This window comes from Lathyrus oleraceus, chromosome 7, assembly GCF_024323335.1.
Source record: "Lathyrus oleraceus cultivar Zhongwan6 chromosome 7, CAAS_Psat_ZW6_1.0, whole genome shotgun sequence".
Lineage (NCBI taxonomy): Eukaryota > Viridiplantae > Streptophyta > Magnoliopsida > Fabales > Fabaceae > Lathyrus > Lathyrus oleraceus.
Window position 1 is genome coordinate 10,952,390 of NC_066585.1, and position 19,979 is coordinate 10,972,368.

Consider the following 19,979-nt stretch of genomic DNA (forward strand, 5'->3'; position numbering starts at 1 on the left):
GCATAGAAGCAAAGGTAGGCGCAAAGCCTTCAGGCATGAAGTTCGGTGGCATTCCCCATGGGAATTCGGCAGGCATGACAGACGCAAAATGAGCGATAGCAGCAGGCATGGTAGAGGTAGCCACCTATGAAATAATAGTCCTTTGAGGAGGAAGTGTTGCGGGTATTGGAGAAGACTGGCTCTAAGCAGCTAGCACTGACTCCATCATGGCAGTCAATCGAGCGATCTCGTACTTTAGCTCTCTATACTCTTGCTCAAGACGTTCCATGATTCTGGAGTGATTGACGCAAGTGTTGTACCGATGAGTCAGCTTGGCTGAAGCACAGAAGAAACACCAATAAGACATCTGGCGAAAGAGAAACCTGTTTATGCAAATGATGCATGAAATTCAATATTTGTTTATTTTTTTTTATTTTTTCAAGGAACTTACTATATTATTTGTGAATATATATATATATATATATATATATATATATATATATATATATATATATATATATATATATATATATTTAACAACAATTGCAACAATTTGATATGACCAAAAATCTTTTTTATTTATTTATATAATTGGAAGGATTACACTGAGTACAATTTCAGAAACCAAGTGAAAAATACAAGAGAGAAGGAGACTAGTCATCCTAAGGATCCCTAACAACCATGTCAGAAGATCTGGCTGTAGGCTCGTACTTCCTTCGAATACGCCGAATCTCGGTCTCAAAAGAAGCCTTCATCTGATCTTCTCGAGGACAAGCTGATCAACAATCTTCTTCCAAGCAACGGAATGATGAGGCATGATAGAAGATGAAACCTCTGGCTCTCTCTGTCTCTTCGTCACTCGGTCTTCAAGTAGCTCAATGAGTGCATCTTTATCCTTAGACTCTAACTACAACTCCTCATGCTTCTTGCTCAAAGCACGGAAACGCTCTTTCCACATATCCTTCTCTTGCTTCATCTTGGCGAGTGCGTCTTCCAACTCCTCTACATCTTGGTTAGGTATAGTTAATGGCTCAACCACAAACATAGATATATGTCTTTCACAAGGATAAGGCATCTTCAACTCCAAAGCTCTCTTCTTCATCCAAAGAGTGTAAGCTTCCAAAGCTACACAATTGCACGTACCAAGCTCGGATCTTCCCTTCCTATGCACATTATGCCAAGCATGCACAATCTTCTACTTCAAATGTTGGGGATCTTTACCCTCTTGATAGAAAAGACCTTCTAATAAAGTGTTATTAAGTTTGTCTCTCAAGGGGAACCCAAGTTAACGACGAGCCAAAGCAGAGTTGTAGTTAATTCCTCCTTGTGTACCAATGAGAGGCACATTAGAGAATTCACCATAATAATCAATAAATCTCTGGACTACTCAAATAAGGATCATACCAAACTATATCATCATTAGTGAGAGACATAAGTCTCTGAGACCACCATAGACATTGTCTGTTCTCCACAAAAGTAGGTGTCTGAGGCAAGTGCAAAATAAACCACTTGTAAAGAAGAGGAATTCAACAGACAATAGTTCCACCACCCTTAGAATTCCTTAGATGTAAAGAGAAATACATATCACCCAACAAAGTAGGCACAGGATTCCCAATCAAGAAAAGTCTAATGGCGTTAACATCAACAAAACCATCAATGTTAGGGAACAAAGCTAATCCATAAATGAGCAACACAAAGATAGCTTCAAATGCGTCCACACTACCGGATTGATCAAAAGCAGTAGCTTCCTTAATGAGGAAATCAGATGGCAACCCAAACAATCCTCCTTTCTTCACCCAATGAGCCTCTATCTCAGCCTTCTTCAAGTGAAGAGCTTCAGCAATAAGATGAGATCTAGGAATCTCCTCCAATCCACTAAAAGGCACTCTACTAGAAATGGGTATCCCCAAGAGATGAGAATACTCCTCCAATATGGGCATAAGGTGATAATCCGGAAAAGTGAAGCAACGGTTGAAAGGATCATAGAACTGCACTAACACACTCAAAAGTCCTTCAACCACATCAGTAGACAAGACAGACAAAAGCTTCCCATGGTGTTGTTTTAAGTCCAAGGGATATAATACAAAAGATGCTAGCTTCCTTAACTCTTTCAAGTCGGAACATCTGAAACTGTACTTCTTAGTGTTCCTTCGTCCACAATCCATGGTCTGAAAATATTTGCAAATAATACCTCAGTTCCTTGAAATTTTCGAGTGATGCATGTTATGATGCGTATGAATGCAACAATCACAAATAAGGGATCACACACAAGGCAAGCAAACAAAGGTCAAGGGATGAATCAAGTCATTGTCAAGATCAATCATCCATTTTGGTGGATTATGGTTTACACCTTATCAACACCCAAGTTCCATCGATATTTACAAGACTTGATTGGATCAACCGAGAATCAAGGGTTTGTTGTGAGTCACGAGCATGAAGTCTGGGTAAGAATCATCCCAAAGGAGTGAACTAAGGATAAAACTTGTAGATCATGTTCTAAAAAGTTCCCATAGTCTTAATTCCATCTATCGGATATTACAGGTTAAGATGACTGACTCATTGACCCATAATATTCTCAAGAGAAACTCGTCTAAGTGTAATATCGCGTAATAACTGTTATCAAGTCTACACTTGAACAGTGTCTTGTCGTACCCCAATTTTGTCCGGGCTTATTTTAATTTCTTTTCAAAATTAATTTCAGTTTCATTTTTGCATCATACACATAACATGACACACATTTGCATCATGAATAAATGACGGAAATATCAATCAGAGGGAATTTATTTGAGAATAAAAAAAATCGGTTGAATTGTCAAGATTCGAAGAAAGACTGTGATTTATTTAATTTTCCGAATAAATTGTACTCATTTTTAATTGGTAATTTTCTTTTTGTTTAGATATTTAAATTAAGATAACTAGTTAGTGTTTTAAAAAATATTAGTTTTTTAATTAAATATTAGTTAGAGTTTTAATATTAGTTAGTTTTTTTTTAGGTATTAATTAGTTTTTTCATATTAATTATTTAATTATATAATAATTAGTTTAGTAATTAGTTTGTCTATAAATAGTTAGTTAGTTTTTAAAATAATGGTTAGATTTTTTTTAATATTAATTTGTAATAATAATTGTATATAATGTACATTGGATTCTATGAGGAAAAAACAAAAAGACTGTTAGCTTCTCACGCTCCCAACGTCTCTCATCATCCACTCCCCCACTACCAACAAGACCCTGCTCCACTACCTCCTCTTTCCCTCTACTGTACGAAAAAGAAAAGAAAAAAACAAAAAAGAGAATCCCTACAAATGATCCTCGCTCTCTCACTCGGGCACGATTCACTCCACCATCTCCTCATTCTCTCACTCTCAGCATAAGAAAAAACACTCACATCACTCAGTAAAACCTTTTCCTCTTCCTAAGAGACCACTCACTATTCACTGGGCTCTCTCTCAGAAAACCCATACGCAATCCCTTCCTCCGTCGGTAACCCGCGTTTAACCAACAACATCGCCTCACCTTCCCTCTATGATCTTCACCTCTTCACCACTGCGAAACCCTTTCCACACCTTCATCGTCGCTCTTCAAAACCTATTACCGCCGCTCATCAAGCAACCGCCGAAACCCTAAACCCTTCATCACCTCCATCGCTAGTCCTCAATCGCCGCCGCCATCCATCACCACTTCACGCCACCACCTTCAAATCTCTCACACTCCTTCAAACCACCGCCTACCACCATCGCAAATCCATCTTCGTTCCAGCCGCCGCCTACCTTCAACAAACCCACCGGCCTTTAAACCCAAGCTGCAACATCCAAAACCCCACCGACGAGCTAGCCACCGTCACTCATCCTTCATTTTCCGTCATCCATCTCCACCATAAACTCTCCGTCTATGCCGGCAACGATCCGCCATCACCACCGGCGAAAACCCCAACGAACACCATACAACCTCCACGCCGTAACATCTAAACCATCAATCGTCTTCCCCATTTCATCCGCCGAAATACACTGATTAACCTCCGCCTTGCAAAACCCCCAAATCCTCACTTCATTTCGTCCCTTTCGAAATTCACAAAAAAACCTTTCCGACGAACGTTACATCGTCACCGTCGCGTTTGAGTTGCAGTTCTGTTTGGTTTATACCTTGTTTTTAGTTTTCAATGAACCTTAAAGCAATTTCCAGGAAGGCTATTGAACCTTTACAAGTGGGAGAAACATATGAGCTGTTGTGAATTGCACTTGAAGGCCACGGGTAGAAACTCAGTTTCGAAGGGACGTCCCAAACAGCGAAGGAAGGACGATACGCCCCAACAGACTCAGAGCAGCGGACAGAAAGTGATAGCTTGGTCGATTTGGGTAATATTTCTGTCAAAGCGTTAAATTTAAGTTTATGCTGTTTACATTTAATTTTGGGCAAGGATTCTGTTCATTGTTATATCCAGTATTTGTGTTACTATTATTCTCTTTAAGTCTTGCTAATTGCATCATGGTGATTTCATAGAAATATTGAACTTCATATTGAGTTGTATCGAAGCAGTTTGGCATTATTTACAAGGGATTTGGTACATGTTAACGATATCATTTTCTTGCTGCAGGATTAAATTTGTTTATAGTTACGGTAACAGTCCGTGTCGTGTTTCTTCTTGATATTATGTTGTTTGCTACAGCCACTGTTTTGATTCAAACTCGGTTGCATTAGTCCATGTTGGTTGTTGGTATTAGAATGTTGTAATGCTCTTTTCTAGGATATTCCCAATGCGATTGTGCTGTTGTCGTTATGTGTTGAAGTTGTCGTGTTTATTACAAGATTAATTGAGGATTTAATTTCATACTGTTATCAATTGTTTTGTTTATTGACATCTTTGGGTAAAACACTAGGAGAAGTTGTATGTATTAAATGAGAGCATCAGAATTAAAGTTTAAACTTATTATACATTGCAGTAACGTTGTTACCTTGATTGGTTAATTAGTAGAAATTTGCTAATTATTTTTCAGAATTGGTTTATTGATTAGTTGAACTTATTTGTTTAATAATGGTGTGTACTTTGGTAAAATGCTGGCATGAGGTATTGGTTTAATAAGGCTCTTAATGGCGTGTTGTTCTCGCTTCTACACTTCGTTTTTGCTACTACCATGTGTTTAAGATGCTTCAGTAATTTCAGCCTCATTTTATAAGTGGTTTGTAGATATAACTTTGGTGCATGGTGAAAATTAGAACGTAGTGGTTGTAATTCAGTTCCCACGTAATTAGTGCTTCAATTATCCTGATTTCATATCTAATGCTACTATAAATTTCACAATTTTCCTTAGTAAAATAAGCATCCCATATATCATAAATAATTATATTCTTTGGATGATGATTAAATGAAGTGAAGTTTTTTTAGTCAAACAAATATTCTATATGTCACAAATAATTATATATTTTATAATAGTAAAATAAAATAAATATTATTTTTATATAACTCGGGGTGAAAAGGAGATAGGAAGCGTACGCTTCATTATTTCTCAAGTACTCGAATAATCGGCGTACGCCATATTGCGCGAGTTCTTGTCACCCGATTAAATCTTAAATCACAATATTCAAATCACTTTTCAAAGTCAAGTATAATTTCCAAATTCAAATAATTCAAATCAAATGTTCAAATTAATATAATTTCCAAATTCAAAACCAATTCAATTTCAAAAAAAGAATTTTTACACATAAATTTGGGATGAAAAGGAGATAGGAAGCGTACGCTTCACTATTTCTCAAGCACTTGAACAATTGGCGTACGCCATATTGCGTGAGTTCTTGTCACCCGATTAAACCCTAATAATCATACAATTTCAAATCAATTTTTTCAAATCAAATATAAAACACAAATTCAAATCATTTTTCCAAACCATTCGATCTCAAAGGAATTTTCTCTTTTAAACATAAATTTGGGATGAAAAGGAGATAGGAAGCGTACGCTTCACTATTTCTCAAGCACTCGAATAATTGGCGTACGCCATATTGCGCGAGTTCTTGTCACCCGATTAAACCTTAATCATATACATTCAAATCACATCTTCTAAATCAACTACAAGTCCTAAACCCTTTTAATTCCACATTTCAGATGAAAAGGAGAATAGTGAGCATCCGCTTCATTATCTCTCGATTATTCGAATAATTGGCGTACGCCACATTGCTCGAATCTTCGTCATCAATTCAAAACCACAATCAAATAAACTCAAATCATCTTCAAATCCAAGCCTACCAATCCAATATACAAATATATCTTTTACAATTTAAACTTCGGATGATAAAAGATGAGAGGCGTACGCCTTGCCATCTCTCGATTATTTGAATAATTGGCGAACGCCATATTGCACAAATTATCGACTTCCGACTAAAACACGCTAAATAAACTTGGATAAGAGAATAGGTGGCGTACGCCTCGTTATTCTTTGGATAAGCAAGTAGGGGGCGTACGCCTCACTACCGTGCATATTCAACATCCGCAAACAAACTTTCGATAAATAATTCGAACGAAAAGGGACTAGAAGGCGGACGCCTTATTACTCCTCGAAAGAATTGGATGATTGGTGAACACCACATTGCTCAATCTTTCGTCGTTCTCCAAAAACATCTCAAACAAATCAAACCTAACTTCTCGCCCCCGTGCGATCGAAACCAATCAAAACCCAAACACATCAAATTAACTTGTCACCCCCGCGTGACCAAAACCTATTCAAAAGAACACTGTCAATCCTTTCTGATGCGCACAACAAACCAGTGCTAGAGCCTCCCCCGAGAGTAGACAACGCCAGCGTTTAGCCGTTAGAACGCCGACTAACACAGTCGTTCATCAAAACAAAACACACCCAAATATTCGTAGTAGCCCGAACTACGAATGCTCTGATTTCCTTATTGCACTATAAGGATACGTAGGCAGGAGATTGATGTATCTTCGCGAGCACACTAATAAAAAACCTCCCATTTCCCCCTCCTGAGGTCTTCATCCATATCTATCATCAATTCTAATCACTCGAAGCAAGCAAATAAACAGTCAATTAACAGTCAAATAGCAAAATCAGACTAAGAGGTTCCCGTTGAGTACAACGGACGTAAGGGGTGCTAATACCTTCCCCTTGCGTAATCGACTCCCGAACCCGAATATGGTTGCGACGACCATTATTCTTATTTTTAAAGGTTTTCTCGATATTTTCCTATTCCTTCATTGGAATGAATAAAGTTCGGTGGCGACTCTGTTCGAACTAACATTTTTTCCGCGTCCCATCGCGAGGGATCGCATTATCATCATTTTTTGAGGTGCGACAGACTGGCGACTCTGCTGGGGACCCTGCTCCAAGCAAGAGAGAGTCTAGCCTAGCTTAGTCTGATTTTGCTATGACTGTTAGAAAATATTCTTTTCTTCCATATTTATTTCTCTATATCTTATTATGATTGTTTATGTTGTATTTGTTTTTTTTTTTTTGCTATGATATGGGATTTGGTGTATGCTGTGAGATAAGCTTAACACCTGAGCTTCGAGATGAACTTAGAACCCGGAGTTGTGTAGTATTGAACCGAGGGGCGTACGCCTATTGGGACAATACGAAGACTCCACCTAGAGTAGATCTGTTTGGAGTTTCCATCATAATATGGCTAGCCCATCATTGCGGTGGAGGTTCTAAACACGATCCGTGACTCTAGGGACCTCGCCTTAAACCAAGTTTTGTTTTCATAATCGGTGATTATGTAGTATTGAACCGAAGGGTGTACACCCTGTTCGTACAATACGAGAATCCCACTCAGATTAGATCATTTTAGAACTCCCATCACAATGTGGCCAGCCCACCATTGCGAGGAAGTTTTGAACTTGATCCGTGAGTCTAAGTTCCTTCCTTGAAAACATAACTTTAGAACCTACCTTTGGGAATTTCTTGTGATCAGAGAAACCCGTACTTCTTCCTGTTATCCTGACGTACCTGACGTGTGAATAATCTTGAGTCTGTATTCCTTTGCAAAAAACCTGGCAAAATTTCATGCATTTGCATATCATAAACATGCATTGCATTTCATCTTCCAGAAACAAAAGCTTACACCATGTTCTACCCTTTGTCCAGTAAACGCTGACTACTCGACACCGGTACGAGACACGCCGCAACTACAAGATGACACTCGAACAGCTTGAAGCCAACCAAGTTTCAATGAGGACCGACCTTGACTCCATGAAGGCAAAGATGGATCGCTTGCTGGAAACCATGTTACTCTTGGCCCAAAAGGAGAAGGATGCTGAGACTAACGCTGAAGCTAGGAAAGTTGCTGTCGAGTTTGGATCACCATCACTTAGCATCCCTGGAGTAACTAACCTTGATGGTAATCCCGCCCAGCCTAGAGGAGGACCGATCCCCATTCCTGTTCCCATGGACAACGTGAACCCCCACGAGCCTTCTGCTACATCTGCTCGCCATGGATCCTTGATGGGTGATGAAGATCCATATGACGCCTTCTTCATGCCACAACCTGCCAAACCTGCTGTTGGAGATCTCCCGGACCCAGCTGTTGAGAGACTCCATGCTCTGGAAGAGAAATTCAAGTCCTTGGAGGTTCATACTACTCCCGGTTTGGACGCTGTTGATATGTGCTTGGTACCAGGACTCGTGGTTCCCCAAAAATTCAAAGTCCCGGACTTTGACAAATACAAAGGGATCAGCTGCCCGAGGACTCACCTTAGAGCTTATTGCCGCAAAATGGCTGCCCACATCAGTAATGATCAACTCCTGATTCATTACTTCCAAGATAGTCTCAGTGGGGCATCCTTGGAGTGGTACATGCAACTGGAGAGAGGTCAGGTCCAGTCATGGAGAGACCTTGCTGAAGCTTTCCTCAGGCATTATCAGTACAATACTGATCTAGCACCCAATCGCACACAACTGCAAGACATGAATCAACGCAACAACGAGTCATTTAAGGAATACGCTCAGCGGTGGAGAGAGCTTGCAGCTCGTGTTCAACCTCCTCTTCTTGACAAAGAACTAATGGATATGTTTATGGGAACCCTGCACACCCAATACATGGAGAAAATGGTAGGATCCAGTTTCCCAACTTTTGCTGAGGTTGTCTCCGTGGGAGAACGAATTGAAAGCCAAATCAAGAAGGGAAAACTACCTTATGCTGCTAATGCTTCAAGTGGGATGAAGAAGCCTTATCCTAACCTCCCAAAGAAGCCAGAGGGTCAGACCAACGCCATAATGAGAGGAGGAGGATATAGGGCACGTCCGTGTGCTCCTATGCCTTATGATCAGGTCGCCGCTGTCGTCCCGACACCATATCATCAACCATATCAACAACCTTATCAACAGCCGGCTTACCAGCAGCCACATCAAAATCAACAACAACGTGCTCCACAACGTCAGCCTAACCAGCAAAGGGCAAGGAGGCCAGAAAGACATTTCGATCATTTGCCAGTGTCATACAGCAAGATCCTTCCCTACCTGCTAAAGGATGGATCGGTTGTTCTAAAGGAGATAGCACCTATAACTCCACCATATCCTCCAGGCTACGATGCCAATGCTCACTGTGAGTATCACATGGGTGCCCCAGGGCACACAATAGAGAACTGTAAGGCTTTCAAGCACAAGGTCCAGGACCTGATTGATAGTAAGGCACTTACATTCACGCCAGTGAGGCCAAACGTTGCAACGAACCCCATGCCGGCGCATGCAGAGTCAAGTGAAGCTCGAAGGTAAAGCTTCCCACCGACCTGATCAGCAAAGCAATTCCGCCGAAGAATCAAGAGATGAAGTCTGTTGCTTTGAATGAAGGCAATCCTGATGCCATTTTTACCATTTTGCATTCTTGTAATTTGATCTTATTTGTCTAAGTACTGTATGCTTTAAACATTGTTATCTGCACTCGGTTTTATTAATGGGATGATTATGCATGCTTTGAATCAATCTTTCATATTCACTCATCTTCAAATCACAAATACATACTTTTTCACCTCACTCTCTTCATCACAATATCATTAGTAAATGTTGGAAGGAGGATGACGAAAACAAAATACTCATAATTGCTGACTGTATGCTTTCGGATAAAATCCTGCTGATGATGTACAGGCATTGTTTCAAATCCCCAAACACTGGAGAGATAAGGAGTTAATCCCTAGTCAACCACTTCGAGCCTAGAAGTAGGAGTTTCTTTCAAATCTAAACAACCCTTACGCTTAACCTGGGGCAGGGTAGTGTTCAGTTGATTTGACTACACATTCAAATTACAAGATGAAATATCCCATGCGAGGATCAACCACACGATATTCTTCACACACATCCTGAAGTGTCGAAGGAACCATACAAATCCAAACTTTATGTCGGTTGTTCTTCAATAACCAATGACTTGGCAGTCACAATTTCCAAAAAAAAAAGAGAAAAAAGAAAAAAGAAGTAAAAAAAAAGAGCCCGCTAAGTCCAACACCCTAAAAAGGAGACTTAGGCAAAAACTGGGGCAATCCCGATGGATTAAAGCTTCAACAAGCGGTCCATGCAAAAGTTAGGGATCAAAACAAAAATCAAAAGAGACATTGAAAGTCTCCAACCAAACAAAACAAAACTCAGTGACCATCATACCAAAATCAAAGGGTCACTGACATCCAAAAAACGAAATAAGGTGGCTGCCATTCCAAGAGACCTTGGATCACCATCTTTATCCTTACACTTACAAAAGACGAGTGTGTATGAATTAACTGAACGTAGGATTGGAGATCATCATGAAGAAGGGGTGGGTTAAAATAAACTTTGAGCCTTATATCCTTTCGTTTCAATAACCATGAACCAAGCCACGTTACAACCTTCAAAAGACCTAATTGAAGTAAGGTTTGTTCTGAAAGCATATTATAGCAAGGTTGAGTAAACTGACTCCTAGATATTTGCTAATATTCTCTTCTCACTACATCATTCACACACTAGCTAAATCAAGCACCGCGTTTGGACTCATGATCCACTCGCCACACACTACCACAACACTCCAAATGAATCATTGTTTTTTCAAAACTTGCATAACTGTTGCATTAAAATCACCATTTCTTGAATAACAACTCTTAATTGTTAGTCAGTACTTGACGTCGAGAAAGTTCCAACAAGGACCAATTTAAGAGGCACTTGATCATTGGTGCTGACACGAATCAAGACCATCCTGTAAATCAGGGGCATGGCATCTTCGGATTATATTGACCTAAGAAGTAGTCATCATAAGACAAATCTCCAAGCATCGGCTGATCAAGGAGGAAAAGTACTTCAATACTCAGTCCGTATGAGGCAAGTCCCCCAAGGGCTAATCAGGGGCAGACCATTGCCAGAATCAGATATTGAAAGAACCAGACTCAGACCATGTCATGAGATAATCACTCCTAAGGTTTCCTTTCAAGGAGAATTCCTTTGAACACCCTACAATCAGGGGCAAGACGAGTTGCAAGGGGCAGTTCCCTCCATATCTTCAAATCAATCAAGCAGATTGCGTCAGACACTAGTAACTGCTTGAATTCACAACCAAAATGTCAAAAGTTCATACCAGGGCAACATCATATATTGACAAGAATCCTTGGGGCACGTCAAAAGCACAATCATCATGCGTTGATCACGTCGCTATGCTCAATTACAGGCTGACCAGATGCATCAAAAGAAGAACTGAGATCTTCTCGAAGACAAATACACAACATATCAGCGAGAGATCAAACTTGGGGCACCAAGAGTATCCACATCTATTGCGTGTTCATCACATCATCAACTACCGAGTGTCGGGAAGTCAGGTCCTTCCACCAATCAAAAGACCAATCCACATTGACAATTACCAAAAAGCCAAAGCCCACCTCGCTGGCATCTTCACAAAAACAAATATAACCAACTTTGGTTTCCAAAAAAATACATTGCCTTTGAAAAGGGGGGCCAATCCCAAACAAACCAATCATCCTTTGCATTCAAACATGCATCACATGCATCACATACATCACCTTATTACATAACACATGCATATCATTCATGTACATAACACAAATCAAAATCCAAGGTTTAGTCGTAGGCATCCAGGCCAATCCTCAGTCGAGTCATTGTCACTTCCTCTGAGTGAGTCCCTATCTTGTATTGTTGGGCATTCCCCATTAAGCTACATCCTTCAACCTTTTGTTGATAAGACGTTATCCTCAGCTAAGTCAAACAATGTTTCTCCAAACACTTACCTTGTTTCGCGTTGAGCGTCCCTCAATGAGTCGTTTCCTGTAACCTTTTGTTAACAGAAACTACATCTCCCTAGAGAATATTGGCTTTGCAACCTTTTGTTGTCAATACCCTGAGCAAGTCTCATCCAGCAATATTCTAACACTACCCAGCAAATCAGGTTTATTGAACTTTGACAGTAGCCTTATTTTTCCAATATTTTTCTCAATATCATCCTTTTGGTGAAAGTCCCTTGAGGAATAATATTAATCGTCACCCTGTTTACGATCACCGTTATCCTTTTGGTAATGGTAAATCCTTGACATTTGTGATCTTACCGTCATCCTTTTGGTGTCGAAGATCCTTGAAGTTTTGGTCCAATCTTCATCCTTTTGGTGAATAGTGACTTCTACAATCACTACAACCTACCGTCATCCTTTTGGTGTCGGCGATCCTTATGGTGATAAGCAATCCTTGTCATTTTGGTTCAATCATCATCCCTTTGGTGATGACGTCCAGTTTAATCTAAAATCATCCTTTTGGTGATAGAGACTATGGAATTCAGTTTAAGCTATCGTCCTTTTGGTGATAGTGACATATCGAAAGTCCAACCCCTACTGTCATCCTTTTGGTGTCAGTAATATTTGAAGTTATTATAACTTATTATCATCCTTTTGGTGGTAACGAGTTTTGAAGTTATGATCTCACCTTCATCCTTTTGGTGATGGTGATTGTGGATTCATTATCATCCTTTTGGTGATAACGAGTTCTGTTGTGTTGTAGTGCCTTCATCCTTTTGGTGATGGTGACTATCGACTTATTATCATCCTTTTGGTGGTAACAAGTTTTGTCGTTTGACAATACCTTCATCCTTTTGGTGATGGTGATTGTTGCTTCTTATCATCCTTTTGGTGATAACAAGTTTGTGTCTTGGCTCTACCTTCATCCTTTTGGTGACGGTGACCATTTGAGTTGTGTGCTTCTTATCATCCTTTTGGTGATAACAAGTTTGTGTCTTGATTATACCTTCATCCTTTTGGTGATGGTGATTATCATCCTTTTGGTGATAACAAGTCTGTGTCTTGATCTTACCTTCATCCTTTTGGTGATGGTGATCAATTGCGTGTGTGCTTATTATCATCCTTTTGGTGGTAATAAGTTTTGTCGTTTGACAATACCTTCATCCTTTTGGTGATGGTGATTGTTGACTTCTTATCATCCTTTTGGTGATAACAAGTTTGTGTCTTGATCCTACCCTCATCCTTTTGGTGAGGGTGATCAATTGCGTGTGTGCTTATTATCATCCTTTTGGTGATAACAAGTTTGTGTCTTGACCCTACCCTCATCCTTTTGGTGATGGTGATCAGTTGCGTGAGTGCTTATTATCATCCTTTTGGTGGTAACTAAGTTTTGTCGTTTGAAAGTACCTTCATCCTTTTGGTGATGGTGATTGTTGGCTTCTTATCATCCTTTTGGTGATAACAAGTTTGTCTTGATCCTACCTTCATCCTTTTGGTGATGGTGATCAATTGCGTGTGTGCTTCTTATCATCCTTTTGGTGATAACAAGTTTGTCTTGATCCTACCTTCATCCTTTTGGTGAGAGTGATCAATTGTGATGTGTGACTTATTATCATCCTTTTGGTGATAACAAGTTTGTGTCTTGATCCTACCCTCATCCTTTTGGTGATGGTGATCAATTGCGTGTGTGCTTCTTATCATCCTTTTGGTGGTAACAAGTTATGTCTTTTAACAATACCTTCATCCTTTTGGTGATGGTAATTGTTGACTTATTGTCATCCTTTTGGTGATAACAAGTCTGTGTCTTGATCTTACCTTCATCCTTTTGGTGATGGTGATCAGTTGTGTTGTGTACTTATTATCATCCTTTTGGTGATAACAAGTTTTGTTGTTTGACAATACCTTCATCCTTTTGGTCATGGTGATTGTTGACTTCTTATCATCCTTTTGGTGATAACAAGTTTGTCTTGATCTTACCTTCATCCTTTTGGTGATGGTGATCAATTGCGTGTGTGCTTATTATCATCCTTTTGGTGATAACAAGTTTTGTCGTTTGACAATACCTTCATCCTTTTGGTGATGGTGATTGTTGACTTATTATCATCCTTTTGGTGATAACAAGTCTGTGTCTCGATCCTACCTTCATCCTTTTGGTGATGGTGATCAATTGCGTGTGTGCTTCTTATCATCCTTTTGGTGATGACAAGTTTTGTTTTTAATTATACCTTCATCCTTTTGGTGATGGTGATTGTCGACTTATTATCATCCTTTTGGTGATAACAAGTTTGTTGTGTGACTACACCTTCATCCTTTTGGTGATGGTGATCATTGGAGTTATTTGACTTATTATCATCCTTTTGGTGATAACAAGTTTTGTTGTTGGATCTTACCTTCATCCTTTTGGTGACGGTGATCTTTGAAGTTGATGAGTCAACTGTCATCCTTTTGGTGATAGCCTTGATATTATACTCTGTACTGGGAAATCTTATCAGAATACCATCATCCTTTTGGTGACGGACATCATCCTTTTAGTAATGACTACCTTTGAAGCTCAGCTTATCCGTCATCCTTTTGGTGATGACAATCCTCAAAATCATAGTGAATCTCTGTCATCCTTTTGGTGTTAGAAAACCGATTTTGTCTTCACATCAGAAATAACCTGTGCAAGATTTGAATGTTGACTCGAGGGTTGGCATTGATCGAACATCCTACCCCTACTACCTTGGCATCCATTGCATTTTCATCTGCATTGCATTTCAAAGGACAAAATTTGGATCCTTTAGTATTTAATTACCTTCCACCACGAATGTAAGATGACCTTTGTCATTCTTACCTTCTGATTCAAGATAATTAAATAGGGGCAGCTGTCGTACCCCAATTTTGTCCGGGCTTATTTTAATTTCTTTTCAAAATTAATTTCAGTTTCATTTTTGCATCATACACATAACATGACACACATTTGCATCATGAATAAATGACGGAAATATCAATCAGAGGGAATTTATTTGAGAATAAAAAAAATCGGTTGAATTGTCAAGATTCGAAGAAAGACTGTGATTTATTTAATTTTCCGAATAAATTGTACTCATTTTTAATTGGTAATTTTCTTTTTGTTTAGATATTTAAATTAAGATAACTAGTTAGTGTTTTAAAAAATATTAGTTTTTTAATTAAATATTAGTTAGAGTTTTAATATTAGTTAGTTTTTTTTTAGGTATTAATTAGTTTTTTCATATTAATTATTTAATTATATAATAATTAGTTTAGTAATTAGTTTGTCTATAAATAGTTAGTTAGTTTTTAAAATAATGGTTAGATTTTTTTTAATATTAATTTGTAATAATAATTGTATATAATGTACATTGGATTCTATGAGGAAAAAACAAAAAGACTGTTAGCTTCTCACGCTCCCAACGTCTCTCATCATCCACTCCCCCACTACCAACAAGACCCTGCTCCACTACCTCCTCTTTCCCTCTACTGTACGAAAAAGAAAAGAAAAAAACAAAAAAGAGAATCCCTACAAATGATCCTCGCTCTCTCACTCGGGCACGATTCACTCCACCATCTCCTCATTCTCTCACTCTCAGCATAAGAAAAAACACTCACATCACTCAGTAAAACCTTTTCCTCTTCCTAAGAGACCACTCACTATTCACTGGGCTCTCTCTCAGAAAACCCATACGCAATCCCTTCCTCCGTCGGTAACCCGCGTTTAACCAACAACATCGCCTCACCTTCCCTCTATGATCTTCACCTCTTCACCACTGCGAAACCCTTTCCACACCTTCATCGTCGCTCTTCAAAACCTATTACCGCCGCTCATCAAGCAACCGCCGAAACCCTAAACCCTTCATCACCTCCATCGCTAGTCCTCAATCGCCGCCGCCATCCATCACCACTTCACGCCACCACCTTCAAATCTCTCACACTCCTTCAAACCACCGCCTACCACCATCGCAAATCCATCTTCGTTCCAGCCGCCGCCTACCTTCAACAAACCCACCGGCCTTTAAACCCAAGCTGCAACATCCAAAACCCCACCGACGAGCTAGCCACCGTCACTCATCCTTCATTTTCCGTCATCCATCTCCACCATAAACTCTCCGTCTATGCCGGCAACGATCCGCCATCACCACCGGCGAAAACCCCAACGAACACCATACAACCTCCACGCCGTAACATCTAAACCATCAATCGTCTTCCCCATTTCATCCGCCGAAATACACTGATTAACCTCCGCCTTGCAAAACCCCCAAATCCTCACTTCATTTCGTCCCTTTCGAAATTCACAAAAAAACCTTTCCGACGAACGTTACATCGTCACCGTCGCGTTTGAGTTGCAGTTCTGTTTGGTTTATACCTTGTTTTTAGTTTTCAATGAACCTTAAAGCAATTTCCAGGAAGGCTATTGAACCTTTACAAGTGGGAGAAACATATGAGCTGTTGTGAATTGCACTTGAAGGCCACGGGTAGAAACTCAGTTTCGAAGGGACGTCCCAAACAGCGAAGGAAGGACGATACGCCCCAACAGACTCAGAGCAGCGGACAGAAAGTGATAGCTTGGTCGATTTGGGTAATATTTCTGTCAAAGCGTTAAATTTAAGTTTATGCTGTTTACATTTAATTTTGGGCAAGGATTCTGTTCATTGTTATATCCAGTATTTGTGTTACTATTATTCTCTTTAAGTCTTGCTAATTGCATCATGGTGATTTCATAGAAATATTGAACTTCATATTGAGTTGTATCGAAGCAGTTTGGCATTATTTACAAGGGATTTGGTACATGTTAACGATATCATTTTCTTGCTGCAGGATTAAATTTGTTTATAGTTACGGTAACAGTCCGTGTCGTGTTTCTTCTTGATATTATGTTGTTTGCTACAGCCACTGTTTTGATTCAAACTCGGTTGCATTAGTCCATGTTGGTTGTTGGTATTAGAATGTTGTAATGCTCTTTTCTAGGATATTCCCAATGCGATTGTGCTGTTGTCGTTATGTGTTGAAGTTGTCGTGTTTATTACAAGATTAATTGAGGATTTAATTTCATACTGTTATCAATTGTTTTGTTTATTGACATCTTTGGGTAAAACACTAGGAGAAGTTGTATGTATTAAATGAGAGCATCAGAATTAAAGTTTAAACTTATTATACATTGCAGTAACGTTGTTACCTTGATTGGTTAATTAGTAGAAATTTGCTAATTATTTTTCAGAATTGGTTTATTGATTAGTTGAACTTATTTGTTTAATAATGGTGTGTACTTTGGTAAAATGCTGGCATGAGGTATTGGTTTAATAAGGCTCTTAATGGCGTGTTGTTCTCGCTTCTACACTTCGTTTTTGCTACTACCATGTGTTTAAGATGCTTCAGTAATTTCAGCCTCATTTTATAAGTGGTTTGTAGATATAACTTTGGTGCATGGTGAAAATTAGAACGTAGTGGTTGTAATTCAGTTCCCACGTAATTAGTGCTTCAATTATCCTGATTTCATATCTAATGCTACTATAAATTTCACAATTTTCCTTAGTAAAATAAGCATCCCATATATCATAAATAATTATATTCTTTGGATGATGATTAAATGAAGTGAAGTTTTTTTAGTCAAACAAATATTCTATATGTCACAAATAATTATATATTTTATAATAGTAAAATAAAATAAATATTATTTTTATATAACTCGGGGTGAAAAGGAGATAGGAAGCGTACGCTTCATTATTTCTCAAGTACTCGAATAATCGGCGTACGCCATATTGCGCGAGTTCTTGTCACCCGATTAAATCTTAAATCACAATATTCAAATCACTTTTCAAAGTCAAGTATAATTTCCAAATTCAAATAATTCAAATCAAATGTTCAAATTAATATAATTTCCAAATTCAAAACCAATTCAATTTCAAAAAAAGAATTTTTACACATAAATTTGGGATGAAAAGGAGATAGGAAGCGTACGCTTCACTATTTCTCAAGCACTTGAACAATTGGCGTACGCCATATTGCGTGAGTTCTTGTCACCCGATTAAACCCTAATAATCATACAATTTCAAATCAATTTTTTCAAATCAAATATAAAACACAAATTCAAATCATTTTTCCAAACCATTCGATCTCAAAGGAATTTTCTCTTTTAAACATAAATTTGGGATGAAAAGGAGATAGGAAGCGTACGCTTCACTATTTCTCAAGCACTCGAATAATTGGCGTACGCCATATTGCGCGAGTTCTTGTCACCCGATTAAACCTTAATCATATACATTCAAATCACATCTTCTAAATCAACTACAAGTCCTAAACCCTTTTAATTCCACATTTCAGATGAAAAGGAGAATAGTGAGCATCCGCTTCATTATCTCTCGATTATTCGAATAATTGGCGTACGCCACATTGCTCGAATCTTCGTCATCAATTCAAAACCACAATCAAATAAACTCAAATCATCTTCAAATCCAAGCCTACCAATCCAATATACAAATATATCTTTTACAATTTAAACTTCGGATGATAAAAGATGAGAGGCGTACGCCTTGCCATCTCTCGATTATTTGAATAATTGGCGAACGCCATATTGCACAAATTATCGACTTCCGACTAAAACACGCTAAATAAACTTGGATAAGAGAATAGGTGGCGTACGCCTCGTTATTCTTTGGATAAGCAAGTAGGGGGCGTACGCCTCACTACCGTGCATATTCAACATCCGCAAACAAACTTTCGATAAATAATTCGAACGAAAAGGGACTAGAAGGCGGACGCCTTATTACTCCTCGAAAGAATTGGATGATTGGTGAACACCACATTGCTCAATCTTTCGTCGTTCTCCAAAAACATCTCAAACAAATCAAACCTAACTTCTCGCCCCCGTGCGATCGAAACCAATCAAAACCCAAACACATCAAATTAACTTGTCACCCCCGCGTGACCAAAACCTATTCAAAAGAACACTGTCAATCCTTTCTGATGCGCACAACAAACCAGTGCTAGAGCCTCCCCCGAGAGTAGACAACGCCAGCGTTTAGCCGTTAGAACGCCGACTAACACAGTCGTTCATCAAAACAAAACACACCCAAATATTCGTAGTAGCCCGAACTACGAATGCTCTGATTTCCTTATTGCACTATAAGGATACGTAGGCAGGAGATTGATGTATCTTCGCGAGCACACTAATAAAAAACCTCCCATTTCCCCCTCCTGAGGTCTTCATCCATATCTATCATCAATTCTAATCACTCGAAGCAAGCAAATAAACAGTCAATTAACAGTCAAATAGCAAAATCAGACTAAGAGGTTCCCGTTGAGTACAACGGACGTAAGGGGTGCTAATACCTTCCCCTTGCGTAATCGACTCCCGAACCCGAATATGGTTGCGACGACCATTATTCTTATTTTTAAAGGTTTTCTCGATATTTTCCTATTCCTTCATTGGAATGAATAAAGTTCGGTGGCGACTCTGTTCGAACTAACATTTTTTCCGCGTCCCATCGCGAGGGATCGCATTATCATCATTTTTTGAGGTGCGACAGACTGGCGACTCTGCTGGGGACCCTGCTCCAAGCAAGAGAGAGTCTAGCCTAGCTTAGTCTGATTTTGCTATGACTGTTAGAAAATATTCTTTTCTTCCATATTTATTTCTCTATATCTTATTATGATTGTTTATGTTGTATTTGTTTTTTTTTTTTTGCTATGATATGGGATTTGGTGTATGCTGTGAGATAAGCTTAACACCTGAGCTTCGAGATGAACTTAGAACCCGGAGTTGTGTAGTATTGAACCGAGGGGCGTACGCCTATTGGGACAATACGAAGAC

The 19,979-nt window shown here is 39.0% G+C and overlaps 1 protein-coding gene and 2 long non-coding RNA genes across 3 annotated transcripts; all 3 read left to right on the top strand.

The window, feature by feature from the left end:
* The first annotated feature begins 3,137 nt into the window (after positions 1 to 3,137).
* Positions 3,138 to 4,944, top strand: LOC127107266 (uncharacterized). The gene is made up of 2 exons (XR_007795665.1): positions 3,138 to 4,334; positions 4,574 to 4,944. It is a non-coding gene; the product is annotated as an uncharacterized LOC127107266 (long non-coding RNA).
* Positions 4,945 to 8,117: 3,173 nt separating this feature from the next.
* Positions 8,118 to 15,298, top strand: LOC127101713 (uncharacterized). Its single transcript, XM_051039164.1, has 3 exons — positions 8,118 to 8,712; positions 8,863 to 9,525; positions 15,291 to 15,298. Exons 1-3 carry the CDS (start codon positions 8,118 to 8,120, stop codon positions 15,296 to 15,298), a joined length of 1,266 nt encoding a protein of 421 aa, XP_050895121.1.
* Positions 15,299 to 15,551: 253 nt separating this feature from the next.
* On the top strand, positions 15,552 to 17,320 carry LOC127107265 (uncharacterized). The gene is made up of 2 exons (XR_007795664.1): positions 15,552 to 16,748; positions 16,988 to 17,320. It is a non-coding gene; the product is annotated as an uncharacterized LOC127107265 (long non-coding RNA).
* Positions 17,321 to 19,979: the final 2,659 nt, after the last annotated feature.

Excerpts from the sequence above, each read along its gene's own strand:
- LOC127101713 (XM_051039164.1), top strand. The coding sequence starts at position 8,118 with ATGACACTCGAACAGCTTGAAGCCAACCAAGTTTCAATGAGGACCGAC. Across the intron at positions 8,713-8,862 it reads CAAAATGGCTGCCCACATCA|CACCCAATCGCACACAACTG; the intron begins GTAATGATCAAC and ends ATACTGATCTAG.